The sequence below is a fragment of the Rhinopithecus bieti genome, unplaced genomic scaffold (assembly GCF_001698545.2).
Source record: "Rhinopithecus bieti isolate Rb0 unplaced genomic scaffold, ASM169854v2 scaffold_13348, whole genome shotgun sequence".
NCBI lineage: Eukaryota > Metazoa > Chordata > Mammalia > Primates > Cercopithecidae > Rhinopithecus > Rhinopithecus bieti.
In genome coordinates, this window is record NW_016808764.1 from 2,356,615 (window position 1) to 2,375,884 (window position 19,270).

Here is a 19,270-nt window from a genome sequence, read left to right on the forward strand (position 1 = left end):
AAAAAAAAGGTCCTTTTTAAACAAGTATCTTAAAAGCACAAAAAATAGGCAGTGAAAACCATTTCAGATATGCTCTTCCTGCCAAGGAATCCTAAATTAGTCTGATGATGTACCAAGAGAAAACACTGCCTAACCTCAGTCATAAAGATTTACTTTTACATTTTGTTCTAAGATAAGGTAGACCAAAACCATCACTCTGTTAAAATATCCATGTAAAATGGGGACATGATAGGCAGTACAGATTAAAAAAAAATTATATTCATTATCATGTCCAAATAATTAGAATAAACAGAACTAATCCATCAGAAATTCTAACACGAAAAATTTGAAATTTTTTACAGGATTCTTGTCTACAAGTATAAATAAATCTTTTCCTTGTAAAAATGCTTACCATTTTCAAGTCATGGGATGAGAAAGGAATAAAGATCCCACAAGTACAGCAAAAACTCCATCAGATAAAGTGTTCTCCTTTATAAAATTACTTATCCTTATCTTAGTGCACTGTATGATATCCTAAAGGACTAAATGAGTCCATACACTTCTAAAAAAGTAGGATAAACTCTGGCATGGTAAAAATCCTTTAAGCTGTTCTCACTTATCAAGTTTTCTCATATCATTTATTTACATTTTAAGAATTCATTAAATTTTCTATTTGCCTATTATAAAATTATTTTATCAGGTCAACTGAACTCTCAAGAGTATATATCTTCATCACTTTTCACTGAAGTCATTATAATGTAAAAACATGTTGATTATAAATCTACTATCACATATAATTTTTTATTCAATGAACTTTTACTAAATGACTGCTATGTCCTTGGGTAAATAAGACAAAGTCCTGCCTTCCTGAAACTTATATTTTAGTGAAAGAAGTCAGACAGCATAAATGAATAAATAACTCAGACAGATATACATGTTAAGGTGACATAAAAAGTAATGCGATAGAGTGTGACCAGGAGGTAATGATTATTCTCTAATCAGATGATCTGAGAGTTGAGAACTAAATAATGATGAAGAACTAGAGCAGGGCTTTCCAAGCAGAAGGAACAGCAAGTGCAAAAGTCCTAAGATGGAAATGATCACGCTGTGTTTAAAGAAAAGAGAGGAAACAATGTCAGAAGGGCTACAGGAGATAAGGGATAGAGTGGTGCACTTTGCAGGCCACAGATTTTATCTAATTGTAGTGAGAAGCCAGTGGAGGACTGTAAACAGAGAAATGACTCAATTTGATATATTCTTTGAGAAGATCACTTTTTTTTTTCCTTGCTGCAGTAGGCACTGAGAGAAGATAACTTTTGCAGCTATGTGAAGAAATAAGTAGTACCAATTAACAGAAAATAATTTTTTATTTACAGTGTTTCTTAGACCTTTGTCTTTCTTTCTGTTCCCAATTCTATCACCTGAGTGCTGACTCATATCTTTTTACTATATGGATTACTTCAAAAAGGATCCAAACTGGTCTCCCTGCTTCTATAGCTAGATTGTACTTTTTTTAATGCTTTGTACATGCCTATCTCTTTGCTTCAAAAGCCTCAAAAATTCACCACTGCCAATAAAGTAAAATCCAAATTCCTTGGCATTCAGTAACATTCCACAGTCTAATTCCAAACCACCTTTTCAGCCTCGTCTTCCACTACTGATCTGATAAGACTCTGCTATTTAACTCAATATGGTCTACTCACTCCTTCCTGAACACAGCTTACAATGCTACATTCCTGCTTCCACGGCTCTACTCACACCGACTCCTTTCCGTATTCTTTTCTTATATTCAAATTATCTCTCTTCTTCATGGCTCGGTATACATTCTCCTTAACTACCCACAGTAGTAGGTTTTGACTATGACGCACAGGATTTTATATCACAATCCAGTATACACAAGTTTTACAATTCCATATTTAACTTTACTTCATGCAGTGTACTTTGGTGTTTTCTTCAATTTCTTTTTCAAAATGATTCACTAAATGATCACATAGACCACTAGTGAGTTTCAATTTTCAGTATGAAAAACACTATTAGTGTACCCTTCTAGACATTTACTGGTAACTTAACTAGATCATGATATTGAAAGATGAAATATAAATACCAAACTATAATGACCTTAACCTTAGAATAGAATAGGGTATCTTATACTTCATTTGATCTATCATGATGCCACATACAGTATTTATTAATTGTTGCTGAAGAGAAAGATTGATATTAACCATAACTCTCATATTCATGATCAAAAAGGATCATGATTAGAACTGTTTTGTGTTCATATCCATCTTGTTTCAAATTGTAGCTGTGATGATAAAATGGTCAGTTTTTGACACTTTGACTCAAACTTTCAGCCTTTCTACCTTACAGAATTATGTAACAGCCTTGCACAGTGGAGGAACACAGTAAGAACTCTATAAATGCTAATTTCCATTTTCCCCTCAGAGGTATGTGAAAGTCCCTATATGGAGAACACCTATTATCACTCACTAGACATCCTTTTCTTTTTTGATTTTATTTTATTTTATTTTAACAAATATTTAGTCACTTCTCCTCTGCCTAGGAAGACATTATTAGTCCAGTGTTCTCTTTTGGCCCTTCTAGCACTAAGGTTCTTGACCATCAGAGTCCTGTTCAAGTTGTTGATTTTATATTTTTTTAGACAAGTCTTGCTCTGTTGCCCAGGCTGGAATGCAGTGGCATGATCTTAGCTCACTGCACCCTCTACCTCCCAGGTTCAAGCAATTCTTGTGTCTCAGCCTCCCAAAAAGCTGGGATTACAAGGATGCACCACCATGCCTGGCTAATTTTTGTAACTTTGGTAGAGACGAGGTTTCATCATGTTGGCCCTGCTAGTCTCAAACTCCTGGCCTCAAGCAATCCGCCTCCCTTGGCCTCCCAAAAGTGCTGGGATTACAGGCATGAGCCACTATGCCTGGCCAGAGTTTTTGATTCTTTCTAAAACATCATCAGCAATTTGAATTTAAAAAATGAAAAAACAATGAGGCAATCTAAAATCTGTACTGATACTGAATTGTGTCTTCTCTGGCAAAGGACCCAACCTGTAAGATAAGCCAATGGGCAAAGTAATATCTTAATTCTTCAATCTCAAAGTCTCATTAAGTTTTCTATGAGATGATTCACACAGGTTCCTGAGGAATGCAGAACATCTGAAGTATTTTGCTTCCCCTCCATCTCCTAGGCCTATTATGACCTGTTGTGGGCCTAGGCGGACAGGGTTGGTATACAGGTAACAAATGCTCTGAACCATCTAGAGCAGACTCAGTATAACCAATAAGGAGTTGGGCAGAAAACAGCTCCCAAGACCTATCCAAGAAGAAAATCGGAGTTTCTCTATCAGTCCTGAAACTACCTAGAGCTCCCTAATGGGCTATAGGAATCCTGGGGTAATTGTGGATCACAACCAACTACTCTGGGCCTGTCAAAACCCAAATCTCCACCACTAGACTTCCCTTGGAGATCTAGTAGTATGAACCTCAACATCTGGTGGCTATTATATCTTTTAGGCCAGATCCCAGGGCTTCAACAATTTTAGGGCTTTGTTTGAGATAGCTATCTGGAATTACTTAGCCATTCATCAGCAATTTAAAATCACCTACTCTAAATCTCACTGCATTTGCGCCAATAAAAAAAAACACTAACTCAGGCCGGGCACGGTGGCTCAAGTCTGTAATCCCAGCACTTTGGGAGGCCGAGGCAGGTGGATCACAGCTCAGGAGATCGAGACCATCCTGGCTAACACAGTGAAACCCCGTCTCTACTAAAAATAGAAAAAAAATTAGCCAGGCGTGGTGGTGGGCACCTGTAGTCCCAAGTGCTCAGGAGGCTGAGGCAGGAGAATGGTGTGAACCCAGGAGGCGAAGCTTGCAGTGAGCTGAGATCACGCCACTGCACTCCAGCCTGGGTGACAGAGCAAGACTCCATCTCAAAAAAAAAAAAAAAAAAAAACACTGACACAGAGAAGCTTATATCCAAGATTTCAGAACCACGCTAAAAAGGAAAAAAGCAATTTCTGACACGAATATGTTATATAAAGTGACAAATTTTAAAGAACATGAATTATTTCAGGAATGTCTTTTCAGAATGAAGACAAAACTAATCTTTTGATAGTGAGTTACTGTCTTCATATAACATCACACTCAAAGGCATATCAAAGGTAAAGTCAAAATTCTATTTATTTTAAAGGATGCCAAAGCTAGATTAACTTTTCTTTCTTTAATATGTCAAATAAAATGATGCCTTGGTAAAGAGGACTGTTAAACAGAACTGGATGGGGCTTTAAAACATAAAACAATATAGGCTTAAATTTTAAAATATTCCTGTGCCACCTTCTTGCTAAACCACCTCCCCTATCCTATGTCTACCAGTATTTTTGTTTTTTGCCAGACCACCACTGGTAACTTTCCAGAAGCGGGGTACAGATTATTATTCTAAATTTGAGTTTTATTTTGTTGATAAAATCCCTTTTAAAACAAATATATCGGCCGGGCGCGGTGGCTCAAGCCTGTAATCCCAGTACTTTGGGAGGCCGAGACGGGCGGATCACGAGGTCAGGAGATCGAGACCATCCTGGCTAACACGGTGAAACCCCGTCTCTACTAAAAAATACAAAAAAAAACTAGCCGGGCGAGGTGGCGGGCGCCTGTAGTCCCAGCTACTCAGGAGGCTGAGGCAGGAGAATAGCGTGAACCCAGGAGGCGGAGCTTGCAGTGAGCTGAGATCCGGCCACTGCACTCCAGCCTGGGCGACAGAGCAAGACTCCGTCTCAAAAAAAAAAAAAAAAAACAAATATATCTTGGAAAAGTTAATTCTATATCATCTTTCAATGACGCCTCAGGGAACAGCGAGAGGAAAAGGAGTAAAGAGAGAGGGGAAGAAATAATTTGAGAAATAAACAATGTCTTATTAGTCCTCTGGGCTAATAAAGAATATCTGTTAGTACTTCCAAAGCTATTAGAAGAAGATAAGGAAATCATGCCTTAAGTGAAGTAAGGTAGGGTAAGAAACCAGTCTAAAAGTCTTATATCTAAGTAAGTAAAATAGGAACAAATGACTTTTATTGGAGATTACACACAGCCCAGGTAATAAAACCACACACGTCATACCTGTGCCACAGCTAGATGCTAGATTAAACAATTTACATGGCATACCAAAGTAATACTATGGGTGATGCACACATCTTCTGTGAGGGTTTTTAAAAAGGTTATCAGTGAGTCAGAAAGAATCTGCAAAATGCATTCAACATAACTGAATCAAAGATTTTTAAAGCTCCATTCCAAATAGTTACTAAAAAGAGTCTCTACTCCAGTGTTAATGGTTTTCGCCAGGTTTCCAATGAGGGTCTCCCAACGACCACATTCAAATGAAATAACTATAAAAGCCACGTGTTTATCAATATTTAATCCATGGGCCCAAAACATACTCTATGATCTAATTTAGAGTAAACTTCAATTTAAGGTTTTATTTTTAGGATCCTCAGAACTTTCATTTCTCAGTCTTTTTTGTTATGTTTAACATAGCCAGATATGTCCTTCCTTTATCTATCCAGATCTTTAATAAATCAGAAATAAAAAAGCAGAAAAGAAATTCTTTAAAACGAAGGAGTTTCTACCACTAACTACACCAAAATGTCTTTGACTCGACCACTCAACTTTGAGCTCCAGTTTTATCCTTCACTCAATATGAGAGCCACTGTCTCCTATACATGCCTCAAATGCTAGGCACTGAGGATACAAAATTGAACAAAACAGAATCTTTGCATTTGGGGCATAGTCATTTGGCAGAAAGAGACATATGAACAAATAATTACAATGCTAACTATTCAGCCTTACAATAGGAGACAAGAACAGAGTATTGTGCAAACAAAGTAGTCAACAGCTACTGAGTCTGCCTAAAAGACTATGCTAAGCCTTTTCAAGGGGATTTGACATTTAAACTTACTTGCAATGAGGCAGTTAGGTTAGTCAATCTATTTTGTGTTAAAGGGAGGACAAAAAGTTGAAGGTCATGAGATCTTATTTGTCAAAAACAGCTGGTACATATGATTTCAGTTTGTTATTAATCTCTTTTTTTTTTTTTAAGACAGGGTCTCACTCTGTCACACAGGCTGCAGTGCAGTGGCATGATCATGGCTCACTGCAACCTTCAACTCCTGGGATCAAGTGATCCTCTTGCCTTAACCTCCTGAGTGGCTGGGACTGTATGCCACCACACCCAGCTAATTTATTTTTATTTTTTTGTAGAGATGGAGGGTGTCTCACTTTGCTGCCCAGGCTGGTCTCGAACTCTTTGCTTCAAGCAATCCTCCCACCTGGGCCTTCCAAAGTGTTGGAATTACAAGCATGAGCCACCAGGCCTGGCTGCTATTAACCTAATCGCTATACCAAAAAGAAAGTATTTTACTCTTATAATTCTTATGTTCTCTTCCAAACTTGTCCTCTTCTTCTCTTTCCTCAATTAATAGTAATACCATCTAAGATTCAACTATCCATAGCTAACTAATCACCAATTTCTATTGACTCCATTCCATACTCTTTACTTTGTCTACTTCTATCTCAATGGCCACCGTCATCTCTTACCTAGATTACTGTATAGTCTTAAAAAGCATCTTTATGCCTCTGGTATCCCTTCTCCCAACCAACCAATTCTTCAAACTGTAGCCAAATGATATTTCCAAGAAACAGGCTGATCAAATGATAACCCACCTTAAAATTATTTAACTGCTCCCTATGGATCTCAGGAAGTCTAAACTCTTCGGCATGGTAGACAAGACTCTTCAATACCTGGCATGCTTCACTTCATGTTACAATCTTTTTAGTCATACTGAACCCTTTTGCAGTTTCCTCAGTATACATTGCTCACTCACCATCCTCTGCAGACTTTCCAAGACTCCCTTCAAAAAGGAATCAGGTGACCTTCCAAAACATCTTTCAGTACCGTCCAGTACCTTCTGCTTCTCCATTACCATACTTGCCACATTATATAGTACTTTAATTACCTGTCTTTCCTTTACAAAGTTCTGAATTCCTTAAGGAAAGGATAAAAACTATCTTATATATTCTTATATTTCCTATATAAAGCATTCTGCCTGCCTGGCACTGACATACAGCTCATATTTGATAAATAGTTGTTGAATGCATGAATAAATGAATAAATGAATGAATGAATTACAAAGAAAGAAAAATTCAATGCCCTCCAATTTGTAATGCTTATTACCTACTCTTTAGAAATACTACCCTTTAGCAAAACTACATTTAAACCATGAGTTTTTAATAATTAACTCGTTTTCGGAGACAGAAATAAAGGCTACACCCAAAACTCAAATTCGAATAAGCTTTAAAAATGTATTTACATTTTCTAGCTGCTATAAGCTTACTATTTAAGTCATTTTTTAGAGAAAATACATATGTATCAGACTCACAATAAGCTGTACATCTGAAAAGCAAAATTACAACTACATATGCACTATGACATTATTTTCACAGGTAAAATGGTGAGTTTGCTTTTAAACATAAGTGAAAGCTGCACCTCATCACTGACTCACCGATTCTTTTCCAGCTCATTGTGTGTAGATCTAAAAAAAAAAAAAAAAAAAAAGCATTAGCCATGCTTTGTTGATAAAAGCTATAGAAAGACAGGAGGTTATGCTACACCCAATGAATGTATTTAGCAATGCAATATATGGTCAGACTTCTACAAGCTCACTCATCAAGAGGAAAAGTCTACATTCATTAAGATTGCTTATTCAAATATAGTATTTTCAGTTAACAACTCTAAATATTCTGAAACTGTTGCTATTTTAATAAAAGTAATACTAGCACATGTTCTCCCTACTTCTAGCATCCTAGATTTTGTTAATCTGTAGATGTTATATAAGAAATTTTAAATATAATCCTGTTTTTGTTTTAAAAAAAAAAAAGTGTGTGTACTTCCATGTTCTCCTCTATCTCCATCTACCCACTTCTAAATAGAGAAAAAAAGGTTTTGGCTAGCATAGAAGCCGAAAAAGGGTTGCCTTACTGCTAAGTGATACAGGCAAATCCAAGTCTTCCCACCTTATTTTGTGAAACAAAATAAGAAAAAGTTACACATGAAAGAAAAATATACTAATATAAAGAAAAAACATATTAATAAAATCAAGAAACATGTTTTACAAGACTGGATAATTCGAAATGTTAGCAATGGTTATTGTTTTGTTTTGGTGCCTTTTTTTCATTTTGCTTCTCATTATTTGTTTTAAATGATACCATCTATTGAACAAGCACAGCATCTGGGGAACAGTGGGATAAGCAGTTAATATATCTTATTTTATCCCTAAAACAACCTTTGTTTTATAAACAAGAATACTGAAGCTCAGAGAAGTCAAGAAATATACTCCTATCCCAAGAGTATAAAGTGGCAGCCATGATTTAAATCCAGGTCTATCTTAATAATCCTCAAATCTTAACCATTCAGTGAGAAGCAATACTGAATAGAGGTTAAGGGCACAGACTCTAAGGCCAAACTCCCTGAGTTCAAATACTGTATGGCCTCAGTAAAGTCCTTCCATTTCTCTGTGCTCGGTTTCCTCATCTATGAAATAGGAAAAATAACAGTATTTGCCTCATATGATTGTTATAAGGATTAACAAGTTTACGCTAAATAGCAAAATATAATGAACTCTAAAGTTAGCTACTATTAGAATTATACTAGTTCCCTGGAATTAACATGTGTTACTTTTGCAATAACTTAACATTAACAACAATAGGAATTTTGTGAAGGACAATTTAAATTCCTGTCACTAGAACTAAAACTTTCATCATTTTGTAGATTCTGGTTAATGTCAAATGCTTAAAGAATATTGATTGCTTTAATCTGATTATTTCAATGGATATTTAATAATCAGATCCTCAAACCTTAAAATTAAGAGTGCTTTTGCTGGTCTCATAATTTGTGTAAATTTTATCCACTGTCTTAGCTCAAGGGCCAAAAGACTTCTTTGAGTTACTGTCTCCTATCCACCTTTTGCTTCATGAGTAATTTCATAAAGTCTAAGAGACATGAGATTAAAAAGACTGATACTCATTTTAAAAAATATTATCTTAACAAAAGGACTTCTCCTTTGAGGGAAGTAAATAGAGTCTGAGGATGTTTCAATAATTCAGATAGAAGAAACTATAAAAGCATAGTCAGAAATCTAAGTTTAACAGAGACTCGGAGCTCAAAATTCAATAAATTACAACGACAGTGTGCCTTTATCACCATAAAAGTGTTTATTTACAATTTTGTTAATCTTTGTTTGAATTAAATGTTAAAGTAAACCAGTTAAGTTAGAAGAGGGAAAAGGCCTATTTAAAGAGGTTTAGAAGAAAAAAATATCATTCAAAATGGAGTAAAGAATCAATAATAAGATTCCCCACCCCCACTAGTGAGCCAGTTTTGGTTTAATTGCCTCTCTCTGAGAAAACTAAAACAAAACAAAACAAAAGACAATGCACATATAAAATACTACAGTAAGTAATAAATGGAAACATTGTATTTAGAGAAGAGTAGACTATTTGCCATAGACTTACTCTAAACAGCCATAAACTTATTCTAAACAGTCTGGCAATCGCACTGACAGCCATCAGTGCAAGAGATAATATACTCGACAATAACCAATTGTTGAATTCCAATATTATATTGAGTCTATTATCAGAGCTAGCTCCAAAAGATCATAATCTGACCCACTGCTGTGAACAAAATTAAAACAGCGGGTTCTTCCTGCCTGTCAAACAGACATTTCTTTATTATCTTTTTTTAAAGAAAATGATAGCTAAGATTATGAACCTTTTCACCAAACCAGGAAATGCATGCCACATTTAATTATACCACCAGCAAAATTTAGCAAGATTTTCAAATAACAAGAAGCAAAAATGATCATAAATATACAAATCATTACCATGTTGCCATGTTCTTCCAATTTTTTTTAAAAAAGCATCAATAGTGTTTACTTCTGTTTTGATGAGTTTTTACCTGTAATATCAAGTCAACAAATACTGAGAACCTTCAGTGTTCAAGGCTGTCTTACAGTGCAGGAAATCAAAGACCGTCTCCATTGGGTAAATTAAGATATGTTTAGCAATAATTATAACTGAAGGCAAAATAAATATACAAAGAAAGGTACAAAGTATTGTGGGAGTTCAAAAGAGACAGTTTACTTCCAAATGGCACTGTAAGAAAAACTTTAGAAAACGGTGGCATTTGGTCTAAGGCTTAAATGATAGGTACATTTGCTACTAGTAGAGTCTGAAACTGTTAAGGAGATGCCATTCCAAGTGGAAGGGATAAGATAAGCAAAAAAGTCGAGTTGTGAAGTCCAAAGCAAAACCAGCAAACAACACAGAGAGATCATAAAGACCCATGGTGTTAGAGAAAGTCAGTCCTGAATCTAAATATTAACTCTGTCACTCACATTAGCTGTGTAACTTTGGGACAAATTATTTAACCTCTCTGGTTTAGTTTCCTCATCTGTAAAACTGGACTATTACACATGCCTCAGCCAGGTTACTGTGAGAATTAGAGAAACATATGTAAAAACATCTAGCTCCCAATAAATATTTAATAGATGTTAGCTATTGTTAGCTGTTAGTATTTTTATTATTTTTTTAAAAGACTAAAATTATGCTACCCAAAACGTTATTAACTATACTACATGGGATAACAAACTGATAGATTCTCAGTAACACTTTGAATTAGCCTGGAAATAAGCAAACGACAACCATAATGATGGAAAGAGAAACTGAACGATAGGTGACTGAAGCTACTTGATCATTTAGTCAGCTGTGAGGACAGTACAAGGTTTAGGAGTATATTACAGAGAGAGATGCCTAATTATATGTACACAGAGAAAGTAATCCAAACAGCAGAGGCGATAAACAAGTAATTAAACGTATCACACGCTAGCACATTCAGAAACAACCCCTTTGCTTCTCTGAGCTATGTGTCCAACCAAGCCCTTCCAATAATGTTCCACTGAAATATTCAATTACGATAAATTCCCTATGTAAGGCTGAGATGTTCTGAATAATCCATCTAGTTAGCCCACTTTTCTTCTCCCAATAAAATGCACCTCTGAGAGCAAACACTAATGAACTGTGTCTTCCTTTCAAACACCCTTACCCTGAATGCTTAACAACTTCCAATGACAGAGAAAAAGACACGTCTATCATTTCATCACTGAATCACAGGTAATATTTTTCACAAACAGCATCCCTTTAAGAGAGGCATCCTAATGTATTCCCTATTTGAATGGGAGTCATTATCTACCAAATGTGACTACCTTAACCAGATATGTGACTTTTCATTGACTACAACATAGCTCCAATACATAAACTTGTGATTATTTAGGGTGTAGTTTGGTGGCAGTCAAAGAAATGAACCACAGAATTGAAACTATACGAAATGGTACAGTTTGGCTCAAGCGCAGTACCATCGTGGAAAGAAAATAAAAACCCCTACTCCAGAATTCCAATACTCTCTTCTAGCAAAAGAAAAGATTTCTAATTTTGCTGAATTAATGAGCCAAACTCCTACACTTTGTTAACATTATCATTTAACTTACTTTCTAATCCTGAAGTGCCTCACACATTGCCCTCCACACAATGAAAAGAACACATTCTACGAAGCTAAATTCTAACTGGTATCCTAAAGCTTACAATTCTTATACATATACATAGAGGGCAAGAAAAACAGAAAATTTTAGCTACAGTAGAGCAGGTATCTCTCAAGGATGTACCAAAGGGGTTGAGATTGAAAATATACTGGGATTAGCGGAATAGTAAAACTTCTATTTATTATTACTCTTCTTTTAAGATGGTAGTTTTGTGCATTTGTTTCCATCAAAAGTACATCTCATTTTAAAACCATTAAAACAGTAAAAGTTGAATACTGTAAACTTTTAGAAAAAATGCCTCATAAGAAATATGTTGCTTCTTTCTTAACAATGACAAAACCATTACCACCACAATAACTAAGCCCCAAACAGCAAGTATCTAAACAAGATGCACAACAATAACTACAATCAAAAACCTTTTTTCTTAAAACTTACATATCAAAGCTGGATATATGTATACTTCGTGACTAAGTATTTCCACTTACAGGCATATACCAAACCAATATATGTTTACAGGTTCACCAAAGGACATACAAAAGAATGCTCGTATAGAACTATTCATACTGGCCCCAAACTGGAAACATTCATCAATAGCAGAATGCATAAACTGTGAAACATTCATACAACATAGTATTATACAGCAATGAGAATAAACTAACTACAACTATTGTGCAGTAACATGGATTAATCAACACTATTTCAACATAATGTTGAATGAAAAAAGCCAAACACACACGAAAAGTACACACTACATAACTCCATTCACATAAAGTTCAAAACTGGTAAAACTAAACTATGGCATAAAAAGTTAGAATTAAAAAAAAAAAAAGTTGGAATTGCAGTTACCTTGGGGAAGGGGTGACAGTGATTGGAAAAGTCAGGAGGGGGTTTCTGAGATTTGTAATATTTCTTTGCTTTTGTAAAAATGCATTGAACTGTACACACAATTTGTATGCTTTTTTGTATGTACATTTTACTTTGGTAAACAGGAAAAATTTTTTTAATAGCATACAAACTGAATTATTTAAAAATCAATTCTTACTTCAAATATAGCAAACACCCTAATGTAAGTCCTTGACAAATCTTTTGGCATACTACGTAAACATCTCAAAGAAATGTGCTTTGTAAAGGATAATTTTTAACAAATCTAAAAGTACTGAAATCATACACAGTAAGTTCTCCAATTACAATGAAATTTAATTAGAAATCAGCAACAGGAAGCTAATTAGAAAAATCCCAATATTTGGAACATAAATCACAGCTCAAAGAACAAATTGCAGAAAAATTAGAAAATATTCTAAACTTAATGACACAACATATCAAAAGTTGTTGAATGTAGCTAAAGCAGTGCTTAAACACAACTGTTTAGATTTAAATCCTTCTGTTGGGAGGATAGTGTCCAAAATCAATGATCCAAGATTCCACCTTAAGAAAGTAGAAAAAGGAACAAACTAAACTGAAAGAAGTTGAGCAATGGTTCTCAACTGTGAGCAATTTTGCCCACCAAGACATCTGACAATGTCTGGAGATATTCTGGTTATGCCAACTAGGAGGAGGCTACTGGCATTTTGTAAGGAGATGCTAGGGATGCTGCTAAACATCCTAATGTGCACAAAACAGAATTATCTGACCCCAAATGTCAAGACTGCTAACATTGAGAAACTGAAGTAGAGAAATATAATAAAAACCAGGGACAGGAATGAAAGAAATAGAAAATGAGAAATAGTGAAAATCAGTAAAATTGAAAGCTGACTTTTAAAAATCAATATATTGATAAACTACCGCTAAGGCTGATGAAGAATAAAAGACAAAAATTACAATACAAAACAGTATCAAGAGTGTGCATCATTACAGATTCTATATACATCATACATTAAAAGGATAAGAGAATATCATTAACAACTTTATGCCAACAATTGTCCAGATCATCTAAATCTGATAACTTAGATGATATGAACAAATTTCTTGAAAGATACAAATGATCAAAACTGGCTCAAGAAGAAACAGAAACTCTGAATTGCCTTTCATCTATTAAAGAGATTGAAATCATAATTTAAAAAAAAAAAAAAAAAAACTTCCCACAAGGAAAACTCCAGGCCTGTAAGTTCTCCATTAGCAAATTTTACCAGGCATTTAAGGAATAAATAAAACCAATCCTACATAAAATATTTGAAAAAATAAAGATAGAGGGAACACTTTCCAAATCATTTTATGAGACCAGTATTAGCCTGATACCAAAACCTGACAAAGAAATTACATAGAAAACAAACAAAACAAATACTAATATCTCTCATGAACATAGACACAAAAATTCTAACAAAATATTGCCAAATTGAACCCAGTAATATACAGAAAGTACCCTAGTTCTTGGGACAGAGCTTCTAAAACCTTGAAATTTTCTGAGTAATTAGGAGTGTCTTCATTATTCATGGTGAGTCTTTGGACCACACCTGAGCTTATGCCAAGGAGAGATAACTCAGGATAGGGGCTAGTCACATCAGAAAGACCAACCATGTGATTAGAGGGTTGGGGCTTTGAGTCACTGATTCTGGCCCAACACAGGGGAGAAAAGTACTGGGAACTGACAACCATATAACCAATGATTCAATCAATCATGCTTATGTAATAATATCCCAATAAAAACTCTGGAACCTGAAACTTGGGTGAGTTTCATGGTTGGTAAACATATAAATGTGCCAGGAGGGTAATGCATCCTGATTCCATGGAAAAAGCACAGAAGCTCTGTGTCCAGGTTCCTCCCAGACCTCACTCTCTGTGTCTGTGCATTTGGCTGGTCCTGATCTGTATCATTTACAATAAAACTTGTAATTATAAGCCTAGCAGCTGGGCACGGTAGCGCATGCCTATACTGTTAGCTACTTGAGAGGCTGAGGCAGAAGGACTGCCTTGAGCCCAGGATTTTGAGGTTGCAGTGAGCTGTGACCTTACCACTGCACTCTACTCTGGGTGACAGTGAGACCCTGTCTCTAAAAACAGACAAAGTGTAGCACTTTCCTGAGTTATAAGTAGTTCTAGCAAATTGTCAAACCTGAAGGGGCTGTAGGAACCTCTGAATTTGCAGCCAGTTGGTCAGATCTGAGAGTGGCCTGAGGACTCCTAAACTTACAGCTGGCATCTGTAGCAAGGGCAGACATGTTGGGGACTAAATCCTTAAACCTGTGAAGTTTGTTTTAGCTCTGGGTTGTTAGTATTGGTACTGCAACAGTACAAAATACAACATGACTACGTAGGATTTATTTCAGGAATGCAGGTTTAAGAGACTCAAAAATCAATCAATGTAATCCTCCATATTAACAGAATAAAAAAGAAAATGACAGTATCACCTCAATAATGTAGAAAAAGCATTTAATAAAATTTACCATCCATTCATGATAAAAACTCTTAGCAAATAAGGGAAGAAAGAAATTCACTCAACCTAAAAGGCATCTAAGAAAAAGTATAGTCACACTCAATGGTCAAAGAATGCATTTTTTCATAAGATCAGGAACAGGGCAAGAATGTCCATTCTCATCACTTCTCTCCAGCACTGTACTAGAGATTCTAGCCAGTGAAATAAAACAAAAAAAAAAAGGAAACACACAGAAGGAAATGGAAAAAATAAAAATGTCTTTACTTGCAAACAACATTACTGTCTATTTAGAAAATCCTAAGGAAGCCGGGCACAGTGGCTCACGCCTGTAATCCCAGCACTTTGGGAGGCTGAGGCAGGTGGATCATCTGAGGTCAGGAGTTCGAAACCAGCCTGACCAAAATGGAGAAACCCCGTCTCTACTAAAAATACAAAAATTAGTCGGGCGTGGTGGCGCATGCCTGTAATCCCAGTTACTCAGGAGACTGAGGCAGGAGAATCACTTGAACCCAGGAGGTGGAGGTTGCAGTGAGCCAAGATTGCGCCATTGCACTCCAGCCTGGGCAACAAGAGTGAAACTCCGTCTCAGGGAAAAAAAAAAAAAGAAAATCCTAAGGAATATACAGACTATTAGAACAATTAAGTTTAGTGAAGTCAGTTTACAAAACCAATATGCCAAATTTAATTGCCATTTAAAATAGCATCAAAGAATACTTAAGGGTAAATTTAACAAAGTATGTGCATGACCTACACTCTGAAAACCTAAAAAATAATGCTGAAATTTGAAAACATCCAAATAATAGACATACCATGTTAATGAACTAGAAGATGCAATAGTTAAGACATATCGAGTTTCCCCCAATTAATTTATAGATCCAATGCAATCCCAACAAAAATTCCAGCAGGCTCTGTTATAGAAATTGACAAACTGATTCTAAAATGTATGTAAAAATGCAGGCCATGTGCAGTGGCTCACGCCTGTAATCCCAACATTTTGGAAGGTAGAGGTGGGAGGATTGCATGAGCCCAGGTTCAAGACCAGCCTGGGCAACATGGTGAAACCGTACCTCTACAAAAAATACAAAAATTAGCGAAGTGTAGGAGTGCACACCTGTAGTCCCAGCTCCTAACTCAGGAGGCTGTGATGGGAGAATCACCTGAGCCCAAGAAGGTTAAGGCTGCAGTGGGCCATGATCATGCCACTGCACTCCAGCCTGGGTGAAAGAGTGAAAGCCTGTCTCAAAAAAATTAATTAATTAAAATAAAAATGCAAAAGACCCAGAATAGCCAAAGGAACTTTTGAAAAAGAAGAACCGGCCGGGCGCAGTGGCTCAAGCCTGTAATCCCAGCACTTTGGGAGGCCGAGACGGACGGATCACGAGGTCAGGAGATCGAGACCATCCTGGCTAACATGGTGAAACCCCGTCTCTACTAAAAAATACAAAAGCTAGCCGGGCGAGGTGGCGGCGCCTGTAGTCCCAGCCACTCCGGAGGCTGAGGCAGGAGAATAGCGTGAACCCGGGAGGCGGAGCTTGCAGTGAGCTGAGATCCGGCCACTGCACTCCAGCCTGGGCAACAGAGCAAGACTCCGTCTCAAAAAAAAAAAAAAGAAGAAGAAGAACCAAGTCAGAGTACATTCATTACTTGATTTCATAACTTTTTGAAAAACTATAATAATTAAGACTGTGTGGCATTAGAATAAGGATGAATATTTAGATCAAAGGATCAGAACAGAAAATCCAGAAATAAGATGCACAAGTCTGTGGTCAACCGATTTTTCACAAAGATGCCAAGGCCATTTGATGTGTAAAGTATAGTCTTCTCAACAAATGATGCTGGAACAACTGGATGTCCATTTGCAAAAAAAAAAAAAAAAATGAACTTCAACCTTTACTTCACACCCTCTGCAAAAATTAACTCTAAATGAATTTTAGATCTAAATGTAAAACCTAACATTATAAACTGCTAGAAGAAAATAGAGAAGAAAAAATTTTTTTGAGATGGAATCTCACTCTGTTACCCAGGCTGGAGTGCAGTAGTGTTATCTCAACTCGCTGTAGACTCCATTATGCAGGTTTAAGTGATTCTCCTGCTTCAGCCTCCCAAGTAGCTGGGATTACCGGCATGTGCCATCATGCCTGGCTAATGTTTGTATTTTTAGTAGAGATGGGGCTTCACCATGTTGGTCATGCTGGTCTCGAACTTCTGACCTCGAGATCTGCCTGCCTTGTCCTCCCAAAGTGTTGGGAATACAGGCGTGAGCCACCACACCTGGCCAACAGAGCTTATTTATTTATTCATTTATTTGAAACGGAGTCTTGCTGTGTCGCCCAGGCTGGAGTGCAGTGGCACAATCTTGGCTCGCTGCAAGCTCCGCCTCCCGGGTTCACAACATTCTCCTGCCTCAGCCTCCCAAGTAGCTGGGACTACAGACGCCCGCCACCACGCCCAGCTAATTTTTTGTATTTTTAGTAGAGACAGGGTTTCACCGTGTTAGCCAGGATGGTCTCGATCTCCTGACCTCATGATCCGCCCTCCTTGGCCTCCCAAAGTGTTGGGATTACAGGTGTGAGCCACCACGCCCGACCCTGTAAAATAATACTTCTTAGGTAAGGGAGCAACACTAGAAACTACAGATAATTTTGATGGTTAAAAAAACTGGTCTTAAACATATTCTCAAAGTTTAAAAAGACATTAACATAAACCACTAATTATCTAAACTACTTCATTGGTTAACAACAAATTCTATTACAGAGCAATATTCTAAAAAACCTTTAAAAGTACAGAAAATATCAGCAATTTCCTAACTCACCTGACTTCCAAAGGTAATCATTTTAAGAAAGAGTTGGGCATTGGCTGGGCGCTGTGGCTCATGCCTGTAATCCCAGCACTTTGGGAGGCTGAGGCGGGCAGATCACTTGAGGCCGGGAGTTCAAGACCATCCTGGCCAATATGGTGAAACCCCGTCTCTACTAAAAATACAAAAATTAGCTGGGCATGGTGGTGCGCGCCTGTAGTCCCAGATACTCAGGAGGCTGAGGTGGGAGAATCACTTGAACCCGGGAGGTGGGGGTTGCAGTGAGCCGAGATCGTGCCCTTGCACTCCAGCCTGGCGACAGAGCAAGACTCTGTCTCAAAAAAAAAAAAAAAAGAAAGAAAAGAAAAGAAAAAGAAGAGTCAGGCATGAAATAAATATTCAGTAAATAATTGTTGGGGGAAAATGAGTGGTCCTACAGATGTATAACACTTGCATCTATGGGGAGGAGGTGAGTATATTAATAATAATATAAAAATTAGGAGCAACTTCAAAAAAATAGACTTGATATTATGGGTAATGCTGTTAATTATAGTACCACTGACTGTGTTTTACAATGTAGGAAATCAAAATAAAAAAAAATCTAACAAAAAATTCATGTTTATATTTCATCGGCACTATAAAATCACACTAAAAATGGGACCTGGAAATATACTTTGTCAAAGCATACCATCAAACCTCTTTGATTAGATTAGTATTTAGAAAACTGTCCTTACTGAAAAAATGACAAAGAATCATGCCATATTCAAAAGGAGGCAATGTTCTTTCATTTGTAAGGAGAAATCTAGAAGAGAAAGCTTTCTTCTAGTCAACAGTACTGCCTGATTACAACAGTGATGCATGTATTGCTTAAAATCCAGCTTGACAATAAAGTCAGCCACCATCTACAGCTATAAGGCTTAAGCAATCACCATTTCTAAGCCACATGTGCTTTAATCATAAAATGACTGATAATATTTTGTCTTCATAAAACAGAGAACTGTACTGAAGCATTCCCTTTCTACATTTTGTGATCTTCTACATCACATATTCAATATTTTGACAAAAATGCCTTTCATCTAATGGGAACAGAAACAGCTGTCCTACTGACTTACAAGGCATGATCATACAAGTCTCCTTCGAATACTTTCGTAGAGGAATATAACCTTAAGAAACCCAGCAATAGCAGGCCGGGCGCAGTGGCTCACGCCTATAATCCCAGCCCTTTGGGAGGCCGAGGCGGGCAGATCACTTGTGGTCAGGAGTTCCAAACCAGCCTGGCCAACATGGTGAAACCCCATCTCTACTAAAATATACAAAAATTAACCGGGCGTGGTGGCAGGCGACTTAATCCCCGCTACTTGGGAGGCAGAGGCAGGAGAACTGTTTGAACCCAGGAGGTTGAGGTTGCAGTGAGCCGAGATCGAGCCACTGCACTCAAACCTAAGGGATAAGAGCGAGACTTCTCTCAAAAAAA

General features: G+C 36.9%; 1 protein-coding gene across 4 annotated transcripts in view; it reads right to left on the reverse strand.

The window, feature by feature from the left end:
• Nucleotides 1-19,270, reverse strand: part of MXI1 (MAX interactor 1, dimerization protein) — an 82,907-nt gene that overhangs the window by 35,231 nt on the left and 28,406 nt on the right. For all 4 annotated transcript variants that reach the window (XM_017887179.1, XM_017887182.1, XM_017887181.1 and 1 more), the window contains exon 3: nt 7,541-7,570. In XM_017887179.1, coding sequence (XP_017742668.1) covers nt 7,541-7,570 — 30 coding nt within the window. The remainder of the gene's footprint in view (nt 1-7,540; nt 7,571-19,270) is intronic.